The sequence below is a fragment of the Nannospalax galili genome, unplaced genomic scaffold (genome assembly GCF_000622305.1).
Source record: "Nannospalax galili isolate Female #2095 unplaced genomic scaffold, S.galili_v1.0 scaffold451, whole genome shotgun sequence".
Taxonomy (NCBI): domain Eukaryota; kingdom Metazoa; phylum Chordata; class Mammalia; order Rodentia; family Spalacidae; genus Nannospalax; species Nannospalax galili.
Window position 1 is genome coordinate 2,689,504 of NW_008331662.1, and position 15,300 is coordinate 2,704,803.

General features: G+C 38.4%; 1 protein-coding gene across 1 annotated transcript in view; it reads right to left on the bottom strand.

The window, feature by feature from the left end:
- Glmn (glomulin, FKBP associated protein) overlaps positions 1 to 15,300 on the bottom strand; it is a 45,961-nt gene that overhangs the window by 12,890 nt on the left and 17,771 nt on the right. The window contains exons 7-13 of the mRNA XM_017796541.2: positions 13,602 to 13,704; positions 9,140 to 9,327; positions 6,847 to 6,900; positions 4,444 to 4,474; positions 3,666 to 3,755; positions 2,766 to 2,807; positions 2,592 to 2,665 (exon numbers count right to left, since the gene is read on the bottom strand). Of these exons, the coding sequence (XP_017652030.1) occupies positions 2,592 to 2,665; positions 2,766 to 2,807; positions 3,666 to 3,755; positions 4,444 to 4,474; positions 6,847 to 6,900; positions 9,140 to 9,327; positions 13,602 to 13,704 (582 nt within the window). The remainder of the gene's footprint in view (positions 1 to 2,591; positions 2,666 to 2,765; positions 2,808 to 3,665; positions 3,756 to 4,443; positions 4,475 to 6,846; positions 6,901 to 9,139; positions 9,328 to 13,601; positions 13,705 to 15,300) is intronic.

The following is a 15,300-nucleotide window of genomic DNA, read 5'->3' on the forward strand; positions in this document are numbered from 1 at the left end:
TATATTATTACATAATGTCATAAATCAGGTTTTCTAATGCCTTGACACTACAAAAGCTATTATATATTTAAAATATATATTTTAAACTTTAATTTCTATCCATCCATTCACTCTCTAGACACACGGAATAAACCCCACCAGACTGAGAATATTGGTACTCTCTATATGCGATTACTGAGTATTCACATACAGATAAAATTTAAGGTTCTATTTTTCTGAAGTATATAGCCAAACAAAAAGTCATATGAGCCACAAGTAATAATATAATTGAAGTTTATAGTTAACAAGCTTTCAAATTTCAGGTTTTTTTTTTTAAATAGCAGACATAGGGAGCTATATCTTTATATTATACATAAAAAATGAAGGGCAAAACCCCACATAAATGCATGCCACATGTGAATAAATAAATTGATAACCAATCCCAGGGATATGCTCTTACCTTAAATGACAGGTGAATCTGATTTTTGATATTTTGAATAACAAAGGCCTCCACACCTGAGTGATTGCTTGTATTCAATAAACACCTTGAAAGCAGAAGTATAAGGCATTATACTAAACTGCAATGTAAGTAATATGTGATGAAAATTTTATAAATTCAGTTGGGACTTACATAATTTCTAGGAATTGAAAAATCCACAGTAAAGATGATTAGTAAGGTAACCAACCAGTTACAACAAAGTCATCCTTAACAGTTATTGTGTATTGCTTTCACTAACTCATAAATTTTATTTACAAACAGGTCTTTCAAAGAAGAAAATTAAAAAATTTTTTGCTGTGTGTGTGTGTGTGTGTGTGTGTGTGTATCGTATATGCACATGTGGGGATGTGTGCAGAGGCCAGGGGAGAACATTGCGTGTACTGTTCTCTCAGTCTCCTCTTTATTCCCCTGAGACAGGGTCGCTTAATGAACCTGAAGCTAGGCTGGCACAGCAATCTCCAGCAGTCCTCCTCTCTCTACTCCCACTCCAGTTACAGGTATGTGCAAGCATGCCCAACTTTTTATGTCATTTCTGGGGATTTGAACTCAGTTCCTCATGGTTGTGCAGCAAGTGCTTCTACTCACAAAGCCATCTCCTCAGCCTCAAACAAGAAACTTCTATTAAACTAAATGTGAATCTTTTAGTTGCATACAGTCACACTAATTTAACATGGCAAGAATGGGCACCAGTATAACCTAAAAGCTTCTAAAATTATTCCTTGTGAAAGTAGATGTTCTGGTTAGAGAGGCTTAATTGCAAAAGGAAACTTGACAGTTTTAATGGCTTAGAACTTAAATGTCCCCTAAAGTGCTGAAATACTGGCTCCCAGGGGACAGTGCTCCTGTGCAGTGGTGGCATCTTTAGGAAGCGGGCCTAGTAGAAGGAAGTTAGGTCATTAGGGGCATGGGCTTGAAGAGATGTGGGTACTCTAACCCCTTCCTCTCCACAGCCCTTTGCTTCCAGGCCACAGTGAGGTGATGCAGTTCCTCCCATACTACCCTGTTCTGCCTAACCACAAGCTCCAAAGCAAGAGTCAACCACACTTGGACTGAAACCCTGAGCACAAATAAATTTTTGCTGTTTTTGAGTTGATTTTCTCAAGTACTTTGTCACAGTAATAGAAAGCTACTAAGAAAGACTTAAGAAAAAGGGATCTCCTTGTAGAAATGCAAATAGAACAAAATAAGAAATCTAATAGAAGAGCTAAGCCCTGAGATTTCATAAACTAGATTTGACTCTACTAATAGAAATGAAGAAAAAGATGGGCTCAACAGTGCTAATATTGGGCAATCCCAAAAAAGACCTTTTAGCAATTTAGTACCGCTCAAATCAGTTTTTCACTCATTTTTCTTAGCTAAGAGCAGGGTATACAAGCTGAGGTCTGCAGGCTAAATTCAGCCTGCTGTCTGTCTATGTCAGTGTTTTCTTGGAACATCTCCTCCTCCTATTACAGTGTAGCAGTTGCAACAGAACTGTTATAAAACTTTATAAAGCCTCTATTTATTTTTAGCCTAAAGTTTTCTAATCTTTCACTTAAAACACTGCTAGAATCTTTGTTGGCTCAAAAAGATCTAAGAGTAACTGATAGTGCTTCATCTGCCAAAGTTATAAATCTCTGTAGAACTCTTAGTTTCCCCTTTAAATAATGGAGATCATTGAAATATGTAAATATGTAATTCAGGAGGATTATCAATCTCAGTTTAATCTTTTGAAAGTCTATTCTAAATTTACAATATTTCAATTAAACTGAAAAATAAGATACTGTTATCCACCTAATATATATGTATGTTTCCAAAATATTTGATAAGTCAATGCTCTACCTTTTACAGAGAAAATACTATACCTTGAAATACAGAACATTAATAGGTTTCAGCCAGCCACATACTTAGCCATTAGCTATGATATGCTCTGAAATGCCTCCCAAAAGCTCCCTCCACTACCCCTTCTTTGCCAGGAGCTCTGTCTCAGAACAGGCCTAAAGCAACAGAGTCAGAGAACCACACTGAAACCTCCACATTCTGAACCAAAATAAGCCCCTCCTCATTATGCTGCTTTCTCAGATATTCTGTCAGCGCAGGGAAAGGCGACTAGCTCACCACGCTTGATACATACCTAAATAATGTGTATTTGCCTTGTGAATCCAACTTGTCAATATACAGCTGAAGCATAGCTAAACCTTTTTTCCGCTAAAACAGAACAAATGATATTGTTGCACAAAACATAAAGAATAAAATATTTTATCAAAATTTCTCATTGTAACTCATTAGTCCCAGAAATCACACATACCAATGTCTCAATGGGGCAAAGTGTCATTATTTTGACTAACTCCTAGAGATAAAGAAAAAAAATTTTTTAATTCAGATGTAAATAGGTTATACTGACTTTAAAAAACAATTTCAATAGTGCATACTAAAATTTCACAGAAATGAGGCTAGAAGATGTATGAGGAAATTTACATTTCTGTGGGCCTTTCGCTATTACAGCGATGGGAAACTGCAATCAATTTTATATATAACACAAAATGAGATGTGACAGTGTGATTTATAAAATAAATGGGAATTTCTAATTATGTGTAGAATGGCAAGAAAATGAAATCAGATTTGCAGAAATGCAATGAATTCATTAAATACAGTCAAACTTGATGCAGTAACAAAAGCCATGCTTTTCTATTTAAATATTAAGAAATGTCTACAGCTAAGGACCTATTTGACTATCACCAGCAACAGAGAGCAGTAGGCAAACACAACACAGGAGGGAGAAACAGAAGGTGCATAGCCTTTCTGGCAACAAGTGCCTGGTCCAGATGGAGCCTGAGTGTCAGGACGCTCAGGAGAGGAGCAAAGAACCCTTCCCAAACAAAGTAAAGGAGAATGTGTCTCTTATAGGTTATACTGTCAACCCTGAAAGCAGCTAATAGCTATTTAGGTCTAAATGAATTCAAATTAAATTTAAAATGCAGTTCCTTAGTCACAGTAGCCACATATCAAGTAGCCAGTAATGCTCTGGCTTTTGTAATGGACAGAACACGTAATAGAACATTCCCATCACCACAAGTTCCACTGGATGGTGCTACAACAGATCAGAGGCTGAAGGAAAGCAGGAGATGATCTGGAGGCAGCTTTACCTCAGCAGAATTCAGAATAGGCAAGGAGCTGTTTTCAATATTAGAATATATATTCTATTTACCAGAGGTACTGTAAGAAAATTCTTGATTTCTAAGTACTGATAAAGTAGGTTGTTGTCTTCTAGTCTCAATAAACCATTCTCCAGAAGTTCCTGCAGTAAAATATATGCAAATACATGCAAGTTGAAGTCAAGAGCTACGTTTGTTAACTTGATTATTCAAATTACAGTGCTAGCAAACAGGTCAGTGAGACAGTCAGCAGGTAAAGGGGGTTGCCACCAAGTCTGACAATCTGAGTTTGATCTCTGGAACCCACTGTGGTGGTTTGAATGAAAATGTCCCCCGTAGGCTCCAAGTATTTGGATATTTTGTCCCCAGTTGGTGGCACTGTTTGGGGAGGTCTTAAAAGGTGTGGCTATCCTGGAGGAAGCACGTCACAGGGGGCAGGCTTAGAGTTCTTAAGCCTTGCCAGATCTCCAGTTGCTCTCTTGCTTCCTGTGCCTGCTTGATGATGTGAGAGCTTAACTTCTACTGCTCCTGCTCCAGCCACCTCCAGCCACCATGCCTCCCTGCCATGATGGATTGTAATTCCCCTGGAACCATAAGCTCAAATAAACTCTTCCTTCTATAAATTGTTTTGGTCCATGTTTCTATCACAGCAACAGAAAAGTAATGAGTATACCCACATAGTAGAGAAAGTCAACTTCTGATGATTGTCCTCTGACCTCCACACATGCACTATGGCATGTGCACATACATATACAAGCACATACAAACTCTCTCTCTCTGCCTCCATCCCCCCGCCTCAATAAATGTATAATAGTAGTGAACGAATATTACCAATCCTTTGGAGAAAGCAGACTCTTCTGTTCTGAAAGAAAACATTAAAATTTATCACTACGATTTTATAAAATTTTTAGAATAATTCCTTACTTTAGGATGAGCAAATAAAATTGAAATGCAAAGGTTTTAAAGGTACATAATTAGCTGGAGCAGTTGGTACACATCTGTAATACTAGCACTCAGAGGGCTGAAGCAAGAGGATCTCAAGTTAGAGGCCACACTGGAGCTTATGACAAGATCCTGTCTCAAAATTAATTAATTAGTTAAAATGCCTATCACTTAAGGAGAAATTCTGTTGAAGACCTAGTCAAAATTCTTTTTTGTTGCTCCATTTGACACAGAGTCTCATGTAGCCCAGGCTGGCCTTAAACTTGATTTGTAGCTAAAGATGAACTTATCTTCCTACTTCCACCTTCCAAGTGCTGGGATTATAGGCTTGTGCCACAGTGACCAGTTTAGTCAAAATTCTTAATCCCCTTTGATTTGTTTTGATTTGGCTACCACCATTCCAAGTCAGTCTACACAGAGCTTATTTCCTGGTTTCAAACCAACAGATCTTCAATAGCAAGTATTAAGAAATAAATTACGGGGCTAGCGAGATGGCTCAGCAGATAAGAGCACTTGTTGATCTTCCAGAGGATCCAAGTTAACTTCCTAATCCCCAGGTCTAGTGGCTCACAACTGCCTGTGACTCCAGCTCCAGGAGACCTGACACTTCCTTCTGGCTTCTGTAGACACCCAAACACATGTGACATACCCTCTCACAGACACATAAATAAAAATAAATTATATCTAAGAGTTTTATACATTTCAGTTGACTATGGTATAAAATCTTTATTTTTTATATAAAAAGAATGAAAAGATTTCCACATATAATACTTTAAAAATACTTATAATCATTAACTAAATATTTAAAGATATATGGCAAAAATATATGTATATGTACATATAGTCATATATACATAAATATATACACATACATACATGTATCTTTGACTAGGTTCCTGTTCTAACTATGGAAGGTGTGTTATATTTCTGGCTCAATGATGAACCGTTTTTAAATCTCAAAAATACTGGCTGTTCTTGCAGAGGACCCACATTCAGTTCCTAGGACCCACATGGTGGCTCCAGTTTCAGGAACTCTGAAGATCTCTTTTGACCTCCATGGGCATTGCATAACACAGGTGCAACTTACATACATGTAAGCAAAACATTCATCCACATACAATACAAATAAATAATCTTTAAAAATATATAGAATTGGGATTCAAACCAATATACATTCTTATGGTATGAATGAAAGAAACTACATAAAATGAATATAAAATTATCAAGACATCAAAGTTACAGTTAATCATTCTTTATACCAGGAGACCCCTGGAAGTGCCTGCCTTGTAGACTAAGCCTTCAGATATCTGCATGTTATAAATCTTCCTTCACCTGGGAAGAGATGGTACCACAAACTGTCACTAGTGTTCCTAGAAAATAGTATTGCAAACCCTTTTCTCTTCTTCCTTTCCTCCCTCCCTAAAACTCAAATGAGAAAACCTGTACTTGAACAAGTTTTTAAGATGAGAGGTCAAGGTACCTCCTTCCTTTTGATGCATTTCAGATTGTATCCATGAAGCATAAATGTACATGAACTTCTTCCCTCAGAGAGAGGAGGCTTCAGTGGGTATTATTTACTATTTTTTGAAATAAGGTTTAAAACCTCAGAAAAAGATTACTAGAAAACCACTTATTAAGAAAATAGGCCAACCAGCTGGGCATGGTAGTGCATGCACTTAATCCCAGCTCTCAGGAGGCAGAGGCAGGTGGATCTCTGTGAGTTCAAGGCCAGCCTGGTCTACATAGTGAGTTCCAGGCCAGCTGAGGCTACAGGGAGACCCTGTCTCCAAAAGAAAAGAAAAAGGGAAGAAAATAGGCCAAGCGTGATGGCATAGGCCATTAATCCTGGCACTTGGGAGGAAAAGGCAGGTTGATCCCTGTGAGATAGAGGTTAGCCTGGTCTACACAGTGAGTTCCAGGTCAACTGGGGCTACAGGAAGACCCTGTCTCAAAAAAAAATTTTTCCACGCAGACAGAAGGTAGTCTCTGATCTTGATAAGAACTTTTTAAAATAGTTTTGAGACAAGATTCCATGTAGCACAGGCTGGTCTTTAACTTGCTATATAGACAAGGATGACCTTGTGCTCATGATTCTCCTACCTCTACCTCCAGAGTGCTGGGATTAAAGGATTAAAGGCACTGGTCATCACCCCTACTTTATGCAGTACAGGGGATGGAACCTAGGGCTTTGTGCATGCTAGGTATCACTCTACCAACTGAGCTATCTCGTCAGTCCAAGAAGGACTATTCTAATCTACTATTTAATCCTGAGATATTCTCTAATGGTCTTACCTTTGCAAAAACACTTCAATATGCCCCATGTTCAACTGCAAAAGGTATGATGGACTAAAATAGAAGAGAAAAAAAGATATTTAGAATCAGCAATACCCCCAACCACCCCAATGATGGGGATGAAACCCAGAGCTTCACACATACTAGGCAAGCACTCTTATCACTGAGCTCTAGCCATAGCCCCTAGATATATATCTCACACATACACATTTAGAAGGTTTATACACATACTGTTTAAATTTGTTTTCCTCAAAAGAGGTATGTTGGAGTCACAGCCTCCAGAACTCAGAATGTTAATTAACTTGGAAATAAGGTTTTTACAGAGTTAATATAAAATGAGGTCTTTGGGGTATGCCCTAATCCAATACTTCATGGCCTATTAAAAAGGAAATTTATGCTTTTGCCTATTTTGGATTCTAAATGCCTCCTGTACTTGGATGTGCCTTTCTACAGATTTTAGAAAAATTCATTGAGTAATTCATTGCTATAATTTCATTGAATAGATCTTCTATACATTCATTACTATAATTTCATTGACTAGGTCTTCTATATATTTAGTTTGGATCTGAGCATCTTCATGTTTACTAGAAACTCTGTTTGGTCTCTTGATCAGGTCTCAGAGTTCTTAAAATTTGTGGTCATGGCTGCTTTTTGTTTTCCTCTTTATAGCCATCTGAATGCAATGATTCCCCAAACTCATATTCAACCCCTCATATTCTTTCTTCTGCCTGATCAAATTTATTGGTGATGCTTTCCACTGAGGTGTTTTTCTGTTGTTTTTTTAAGACTGTGTTTTTTCTTTCTTCCCACTTCTCTCTCTCCTTTCTTCCCTACCTTCCTTTCTTCCATCATCTCTCCCTGACTCTTTATTAGGTGTTGTGTAGCAATTTCCTCAGAGATAAAATACTACATCTTGGAGAGAAGTTCCTTGAATGATATTCTAAAGAGAAGTGAAAACATTCCATCCTGCAGGGAAGTTCATTAAAATTCAGGAAGTAAATAACTCAATAGCTTCAGTAAGTCCCTGAACTGACCAGATTCTCCCCAAGCTTATATAAGCAGTAAGGACTACTGAAAGACATTCTCAGACTAGCTGAGCTGTCTGGAAGAGGCAGAGACTAGCTGAGCTGCCAAAAAGACACTCTCCAGTCTGAACTGCCTTCAAGATGTGTACAACGTTCTAGGTTTCCAGCTTTCGTGAGCCACCACAAAGGGGTGGGCTTTAAGTGATGCAACTCTCTTTGGGTCATTTCTGTTCCTGTAAGTAATTCTTCACCCATACTCCTATAAATAACCCCAATAAAAATCACTGGTTCACCAAGTTAGGCTTTGCTCTATCATCAGTTCCCTATATGGAGTGATTAGACCTTTGAATAGTGTCCCACAACAGCTGTATTTCTCATCTAAGTTACTAAATTCCTCATTTGTCTTTTTAAAAATATTTTATTATTTTTATTTTTGTGTGTATGAATGTACTGTCTGCATGTATGTAAGTGTACCCATATTGTGCAATGCTCATAGAGGTCAGAAAAGGGTGTTGAATTCACAGGAACTAGAGTGACAGACAGTTATTAGTTGTCATGTGGGTGCTGGGAATTGAAACTTGGTCCTCTGCAAGAGCAGTCAGTGCTGTTAACTGCTGAGCCATATTTCCAGCCCCCTCCCCCCCTTTTTTTTTTTTAAAGACAAGGACTTGTTTAGCCCAGGTTGGCATCAAACTCACTATGTAGTTCAAGCTGGCTTCAAACCTATGATCACTTCGCCTGAGTGTCCTTCACTCCAAAGTGTCCTTCAAGTCTTCAGTTGACTTCCTTACTTCATCTATTTACCTGAATCCTCTTTGAAGTCATTGATCCTCTTAAGAACCAAGCTTTTTAATTCTTTGAAATTTCAATCATTTCACTGTCTTTGGATAATAAAGAGTGATGAACTTTGTGGGTCTTTACAATGAGTCACCTTTCTCTTGAAGGCTCAGTCACCACTAGCACTCAAAGGACAGAAAGTGGACCACAGTAACAATAACAAAAAACACGTATTTAATTATAGCAGAAAAAAATCATCTGGTCTCTGTCTAGTGTTTACTGTTGCACTCCCTCCTGTGCCCTTTCATACACCCATCTCTCCCTGCAGCCATGCATTTGATGTCTCTTTCAGACTGGTGGAGATACAGGAAAATGCTGGGCATCTCTTACCTTCCATCTTTCAGTGTATTAGTATGCTAATATACATGTACTAGACATTAAATGAGAGTCTTGATACATATAGAATATATGAATATACAAAATATTCTTACCTGAAGACCATTGGAAGCTGATCAATACTGATGCCCTGAACAAATACTAGATAGGCCAGAGAAGCCATAGAGTCTGCTAATTGTCTGTCTTCCTCTTCTTCAAATTCAAGAAAATCCCAAGTCCTTTTTTTCCTTCCATGATTAAGAATAATTTTGGGAAAAGGGTGTCCAATTGCTGATAAAAATCCCTGTGAAATGGGTTTAAAACAGGAAGATATTGGCTTACACAGCACAAAACATCCCCATCTCATTTCCACATTCTGTACAATCACTTCTCCTTGAAGGTTGTGTGCAACTTGTGGTACTTGCTTTTAAACAACAGAATGCAGATGTCACTCACATGAGTAGATTATCTTATATGCCAATAGTGAAGGCATTTTTGCTTAATTAAGGTCTCTAATCAGTTGATTTTGAGTTATTCAAGAGATTACCCTGGATTAGCCTGATCTATTCAGGAAGTTTTTTTTTTTTTTTTTGAGACAGGGTCTCCCTGTAGCCCCAGCTACCCTGGAACTCACTATGTAGACCAGGCTGGCCTTGAACTCACAGAGATCTGCCTGCCTCTGCCTCCTGGATTTTTTGTTTTATTTTTGATTTTTGCATGGTCTCGTTGTGTAGCCCAAACTGACCTTGCACTTGAAATCATCCTAAGCATTAAGTTTATTTATTATTTTTATTTTTTTAAATTTTTTGAGATAGGGTCTCTCACTATATAGCCCTGGCTTGCCTGGAACTTACTATGTAGACCACACTGGCCTTGAACTCACAAGATCCACCTGCCTCTGCCCCCTGAATGCTGGGATTAAAGGTATGGACTACCATGCCTCGGTCAAGTATAAGGTTTTTAAAGAGGGTCTAGACCTTCTTTCAGAGTCAGCAACTCTCCCTTGCTGGCTTTCAATAACTAAGCTATCATGTTATAAGAGGTCCATGGAGAATGCTGTGTGGCAAGGGAACTGTGACCTCAGGAAAGCAGAAGGAGCTCTTTTATGTCAGCTTCTGATGAGACTGCAGGCTTAGCTATCACGTACCTTGTAATTTAGTGAGACCCTGAGCAGAAGATCAAAGCTACCACTCAACTCCTGATACACAGCAATAAATAAATTAAAACAGGGCTGGAGAGATGGTTCAGCAGTTAAGCCCACTTGCTACTCTTGCAGAGGATTGGAGTTCAGTTCCTAGGACCCACATCAGGTGGCTCACAACGATCTGTAACTCCAGCTCCAGGGGATCCATCTGACTATTCCTTTTAGCCTCTACAGACATCCACAATTAATGTACATATACCCCCCCACACATACATACACTTGATTTAAAGTAAAATAAATCTTTTTTAAAAGCTAGTACAGGGGCTAGAGAGATGGCTCAGTGGTTAAGAGCCCTGGCTGCTCTTACAGAGGTCCCAGGATTGGTTCTCAGCATCTACATTGCAGCTAATAACCAACCACCTGTAACTCCAGTTCCAGGGGATCCAACACCCTCTTCTAACCTCTGTGGATACTGTACCCTTGGGTGCACGTATATAGATGTAGGCAAAACACTCATGCACATAAGTTAAAAATAAATAAAAATTAAAAAAAAAAACTAATAGAGAAACAATGGTGAAATCTTTTACATAAGCATGGGGTCTCATGTACATGAGTATTTATGTGGTTTCTAAATTAATTAAAAGGTACACACACAGTCAAATGATCTGACTACAAGATGGAGGGCTCTAGAGTAAGTTAAAAAATACCATTTCATCATGGAAAAAAAAAGTGCATCAGACATTGAGTAGTGGTTTCCAGGCAATGATGGGACAGGGGGATGAGAAGTCAGTGTTTAATGGGTAGTTTCAAGTGGGAAGACAGAAACACTGAGATGATGGTGATGACTGCGCAACAATGGACGCATATTTAATGCCACTAACTGTGTACTTAAAAATGCTTAAAATGGTAATTTTATGTTTTATATATATATTATATATGTATATATATATGTGTATGTTGTTTGTATGTGCAGCTGTGTTACACCCATGTGGAGGCCAGAGATCAATGTTAGGTTTCCTCCTCTACTGCTCTCATACTTTTGAGGCACTCTCTCACTGGACCTGGAGCTCATCATCTTGGCTAGGCCAGCTCACTAGCTGGCCCCCAGGATCTTCCTGTCTTGAGCCCCACCCCTACCCCCGAGGAGGCTGCAGACATGTACTGCCATATCTGGCTTTTACATGGATGCTGGGGATCCAGAGGGTCCTCATGCTGTACAGCAAGTGATTTCACCCCATGAGCATCTCCCCAACCCTCATGTTGTGTATATTTTATCAATTTTTGTTGTTTGTTTCGATAGCCCCAGGCTGGCCTAGAACTTATAATTCTCATGTATTTGGGATTATAAGTGTGTACCACCAAGTCTAGCTGACTGGAATTGGTTTTGAGTTTCTGGTTCTACTACTTACTCAATAACTCCGACACTGGGTAGCCTCAAATATGTAGCAGAGGGTAACTTTGAACTCCTAATCTGCCTGCTCCAAGTGCTGGGATTATAGGTGTGTATAACCACCAGTTTAGTCAGTCTTAATCTAGTTTGACATGTGTTTTGATTTGGCCACTGACATTCAAATCTGACCAAAGTTGTCTGCTGATAGCTTCTCTGGTATCCTATTTCTTGTCTATTTTTTCTCAGCTTATTCCTAAACTAACTCCAAGTTTGCCAGCCACACCAGAATCTACACCTTACTAGTTGCACCATCTTTTTACTGCCTCTCATTTAGTATTTCCGAACTTCTCTCTTTACCCCAGGGTTAAATTCCATTCTCCATCACCAGAGTAACTGCTTTCAGGGACTCCTCAATCCCCTCCCCTTCTCTTGCTTTGTAGAACTCATCTAGTTCCGAAGACCTCAAGTTCATTAGATCTCCCTTTCCTCCTGTGCTTCCCTTCCTGTGCTTCACCTTCCCGGGCTGAGCTGAACATGGCTAAAGAAAACCATAGCCACACTGTCTACACTCTTTTGAAGTTTATTCCTATCAACCCCAAGTAGACATTATTCTATATTTCAGATTATTTCTCTAACAGACAATCCTAGTACCTTAAAAAATACTTGTGCCTATAACGCCAAATTGTTTTAAAATAAAATTTGCTCATTTCTGGAGCTATTTGGAAAATATTTATTATGAGCATTAAAATGAGGAGTTTGACGCTGGTGAGATGCTGTCAGCCTGACAACCTGAGTTCAATCCCTGGGAGCTACATGGTAGAAGGAAAGAACCAAATCTTACAACTTGTCTTTTGGCCTCCACTGGTATATCGTGGCATATGCACACACACCCCCAATGAAAAATAAAATGTAATAAAAAATTTAATGAGTTTAGATGCTGGAGAAATGGTTCAGTGGTTAAAAGGACTTGCTGTACAATCATAAATACCAGAGAGTTTGAATCCCAACACCCATGTAACAAGCTAGATGACCCACAAATTCCTGTAACCTCAGCTCTAAAAGGGACAGAAGGATCACTGGGGCTTGCTGGCTTTGAGTCTGGCCAAGAAAATTTTGAGATCCAAGTTCAAGGAGAGACCATGGCTCAAAGGAGTAAGCAGAGAGTGACACAGGACATATCGTCTGCTTCTAGTCTCCACATGTGCACACAAAAATGCACCTACGCAAACACATGTTCATACACACAAAAAACTAACAAACTAAATCTTTCTAAAAATGAAGAATAGGGGAGGAGTGGAGAGATGGGTCAGTGGTTAAGAGCACTTACAGGTCTTCCATAGGACCCAGGTTTGGTTCCCAGCACCCACATAACAGTTAACACCCATTCTTAACTCCAGTTCCAGGGGATCCAATGCCCTCTTCTGGCTTCCTTGGCACCACATACACACATGGTGCACTCAGGGTTTATGCAGGCAAAAAACTCATACACATAAAATAAAAATTATTTTTTAAAAAATTAAGAATTTGGGGGCACAGATATCCTACTTATAGGAATTTCAAAGAAATGATTAAAGAACTAATAAAGGCTTTGTTAGACTTAGCAGTTTAAAAAAAGAAAGTTGGAGCTGTTTGAAAAATTGGTACAAATGAAATGTTGAATTACAAGTCCAGGTTAAATATATTATGTTAAGTCTACAACATGCAATACTATTAAATCTATGGGAATGTATTTATATTATAAGGTTAAGAAAAAAACCACACGTATATATGATATAATCTTTGAAAAGTTTATGTATTTATGCATACATTTCCTTATTTATTAAGCTCTATGTAAAAAAAAAGGTTGGAGGTGTTAACAGTGTTTGACTTTGGACAATGAAATTATTGTTATTTAATTTACATCCTGTTGCTCATCTGTGTTCTAAAAAGAACCCCAAATATTGCCTTATTAAGTTATCTATGTGCTCAAATGAAATATACAAGAATACAGCAGGATAAATACAAGATCATAGCAATTATGGCAGATTAGACTGGCTATACTTACTATTATTTCAGATGCAAAACACCTTAAAGGGTCATTTTCAACTTCTTCAGACTGTTCAAGGAATTGTGCTGTCAGCAAAGGGCATTTCAAGCTTTTGAAACAACTACGGCATAAGAAATAGGTAACTATGCAATCAACACTCCTAAAGCATAAAATATCTAGTTCCTCACATCTAATTTTACATGAAAAATAAGTACTGCTAGGACTTATTTGTTTACCTCTTCCCAAACTCAAACTGAAATTTGTCATTGTAACAGTATTAAAAAAAAGTGGAACCTCTGGAAGGTGATTAGTCCACTCTGATGAGGGCTACATTGTATAAAGGGATGCAGTCAGACGATTTATATCCCTCTACTCTTCCACCTTCCACTATGTTATGACACAAGGTCTTCATCAGGTGCTGGCACCTCGATCTTAAACTTCCCAGCCTCTAGAACTGTCAGTCAATATTTTTTTGTTCATTATAAATTTCCCAGTCTCAGGTATTCTATTATAGTAGCACAAATGAACTAAGGCAAGCACCACTGTCTATAAAAGTGGTGATGAGTTCTCTTTCTGACTAGTAACAGTAATGGAAAGAACATAAAAATGCCTTGCTAGACTCTCTATGCTGAGGTTCAGTTCTATGTCCGGACTGTTCTAGCTGATTCTGAATGTTTGTCTGAGGACCAGTGCTAATCCAAGACGTAGTTATCATTAGTTCAAGGAAAAATCAAGACAATGTAGTCATTTTTTTAATTAAACTTGATTCTAAGATTGTTTTCTATTTCTTTATGTTTTTTTTATGAAGTAATGGGTTTCATAAACGGTTAAAAAAAAAAAACTTTAAATGCCCTAACTTTACAAAAGAGAAAACAATAGCATTAGTCCCCAAAATTATAAAGAAAATTCAATAATAAAAGTTCAGCACTACCAAGAGAAACAGAATAGGAACTTCATATACAATTTAAGATTAGTCACATGAGAAAAATTGGGAGAAATGAATAATTTATTTAAATTAGTCCAATATAGCTGATATATTTTGATATATTCTAATATATAAAAATTGTTAAGGAATTTTACTGTTCTCCCCCCACCCCATTTTCTTTGAGACAGGATGTTATATAATCACGGCTGTGGCTTTGCACTTGAAATCCCCTGCCTCAGCTCCTAAGGGCTGGAATGACAGGCAAGCACCACCATACCCCACTTAAGGGATGCATGCCTGCCTGCCTTCCTTCCTTCCTTCTCCTCCTCTTTCCTTCCTTCCTTCTTTCCTTCCTTCCTTTTCCTTCCTTCCTTCCCCTTCCTTCCTTCTCCTTCCTTCCTTTTCCTTCTTTCCTTCCTTCCTTCTTCCTTCATTCTCCTTCCTTCCTTCCTTTTCCTTCCTTCCCCTTCCTTCCTTCCTTCCTTCCTTCTCCTTCCTTCTTTCTCCTTCCTTCCTTCGTTCTCCTTCCTTCCCCTTCCTTCCTTCCTTCCTCCTTCCTTCCCCTTCCTTCCTTCTCCTTTTCCTTCCTTTTCTTTTTCTTTCTTTCTCCTTCCTTCCCCTTCCTTTTCCTTCCTTCTTTCTTTCTTGCTCTCTCTCTCCTTCCTTCCTTCTCTCTCTCTCCTTCCTTCCTTCCCCTTCCTTTTCCTTCTTTCTTTCTTTCTTTCTTTCTTTCTTTCTTTCTTTCTTTCTTTCTTTCTTTCTCTCTCTCTCTCTCTCTCTCTTTCTTTCTTT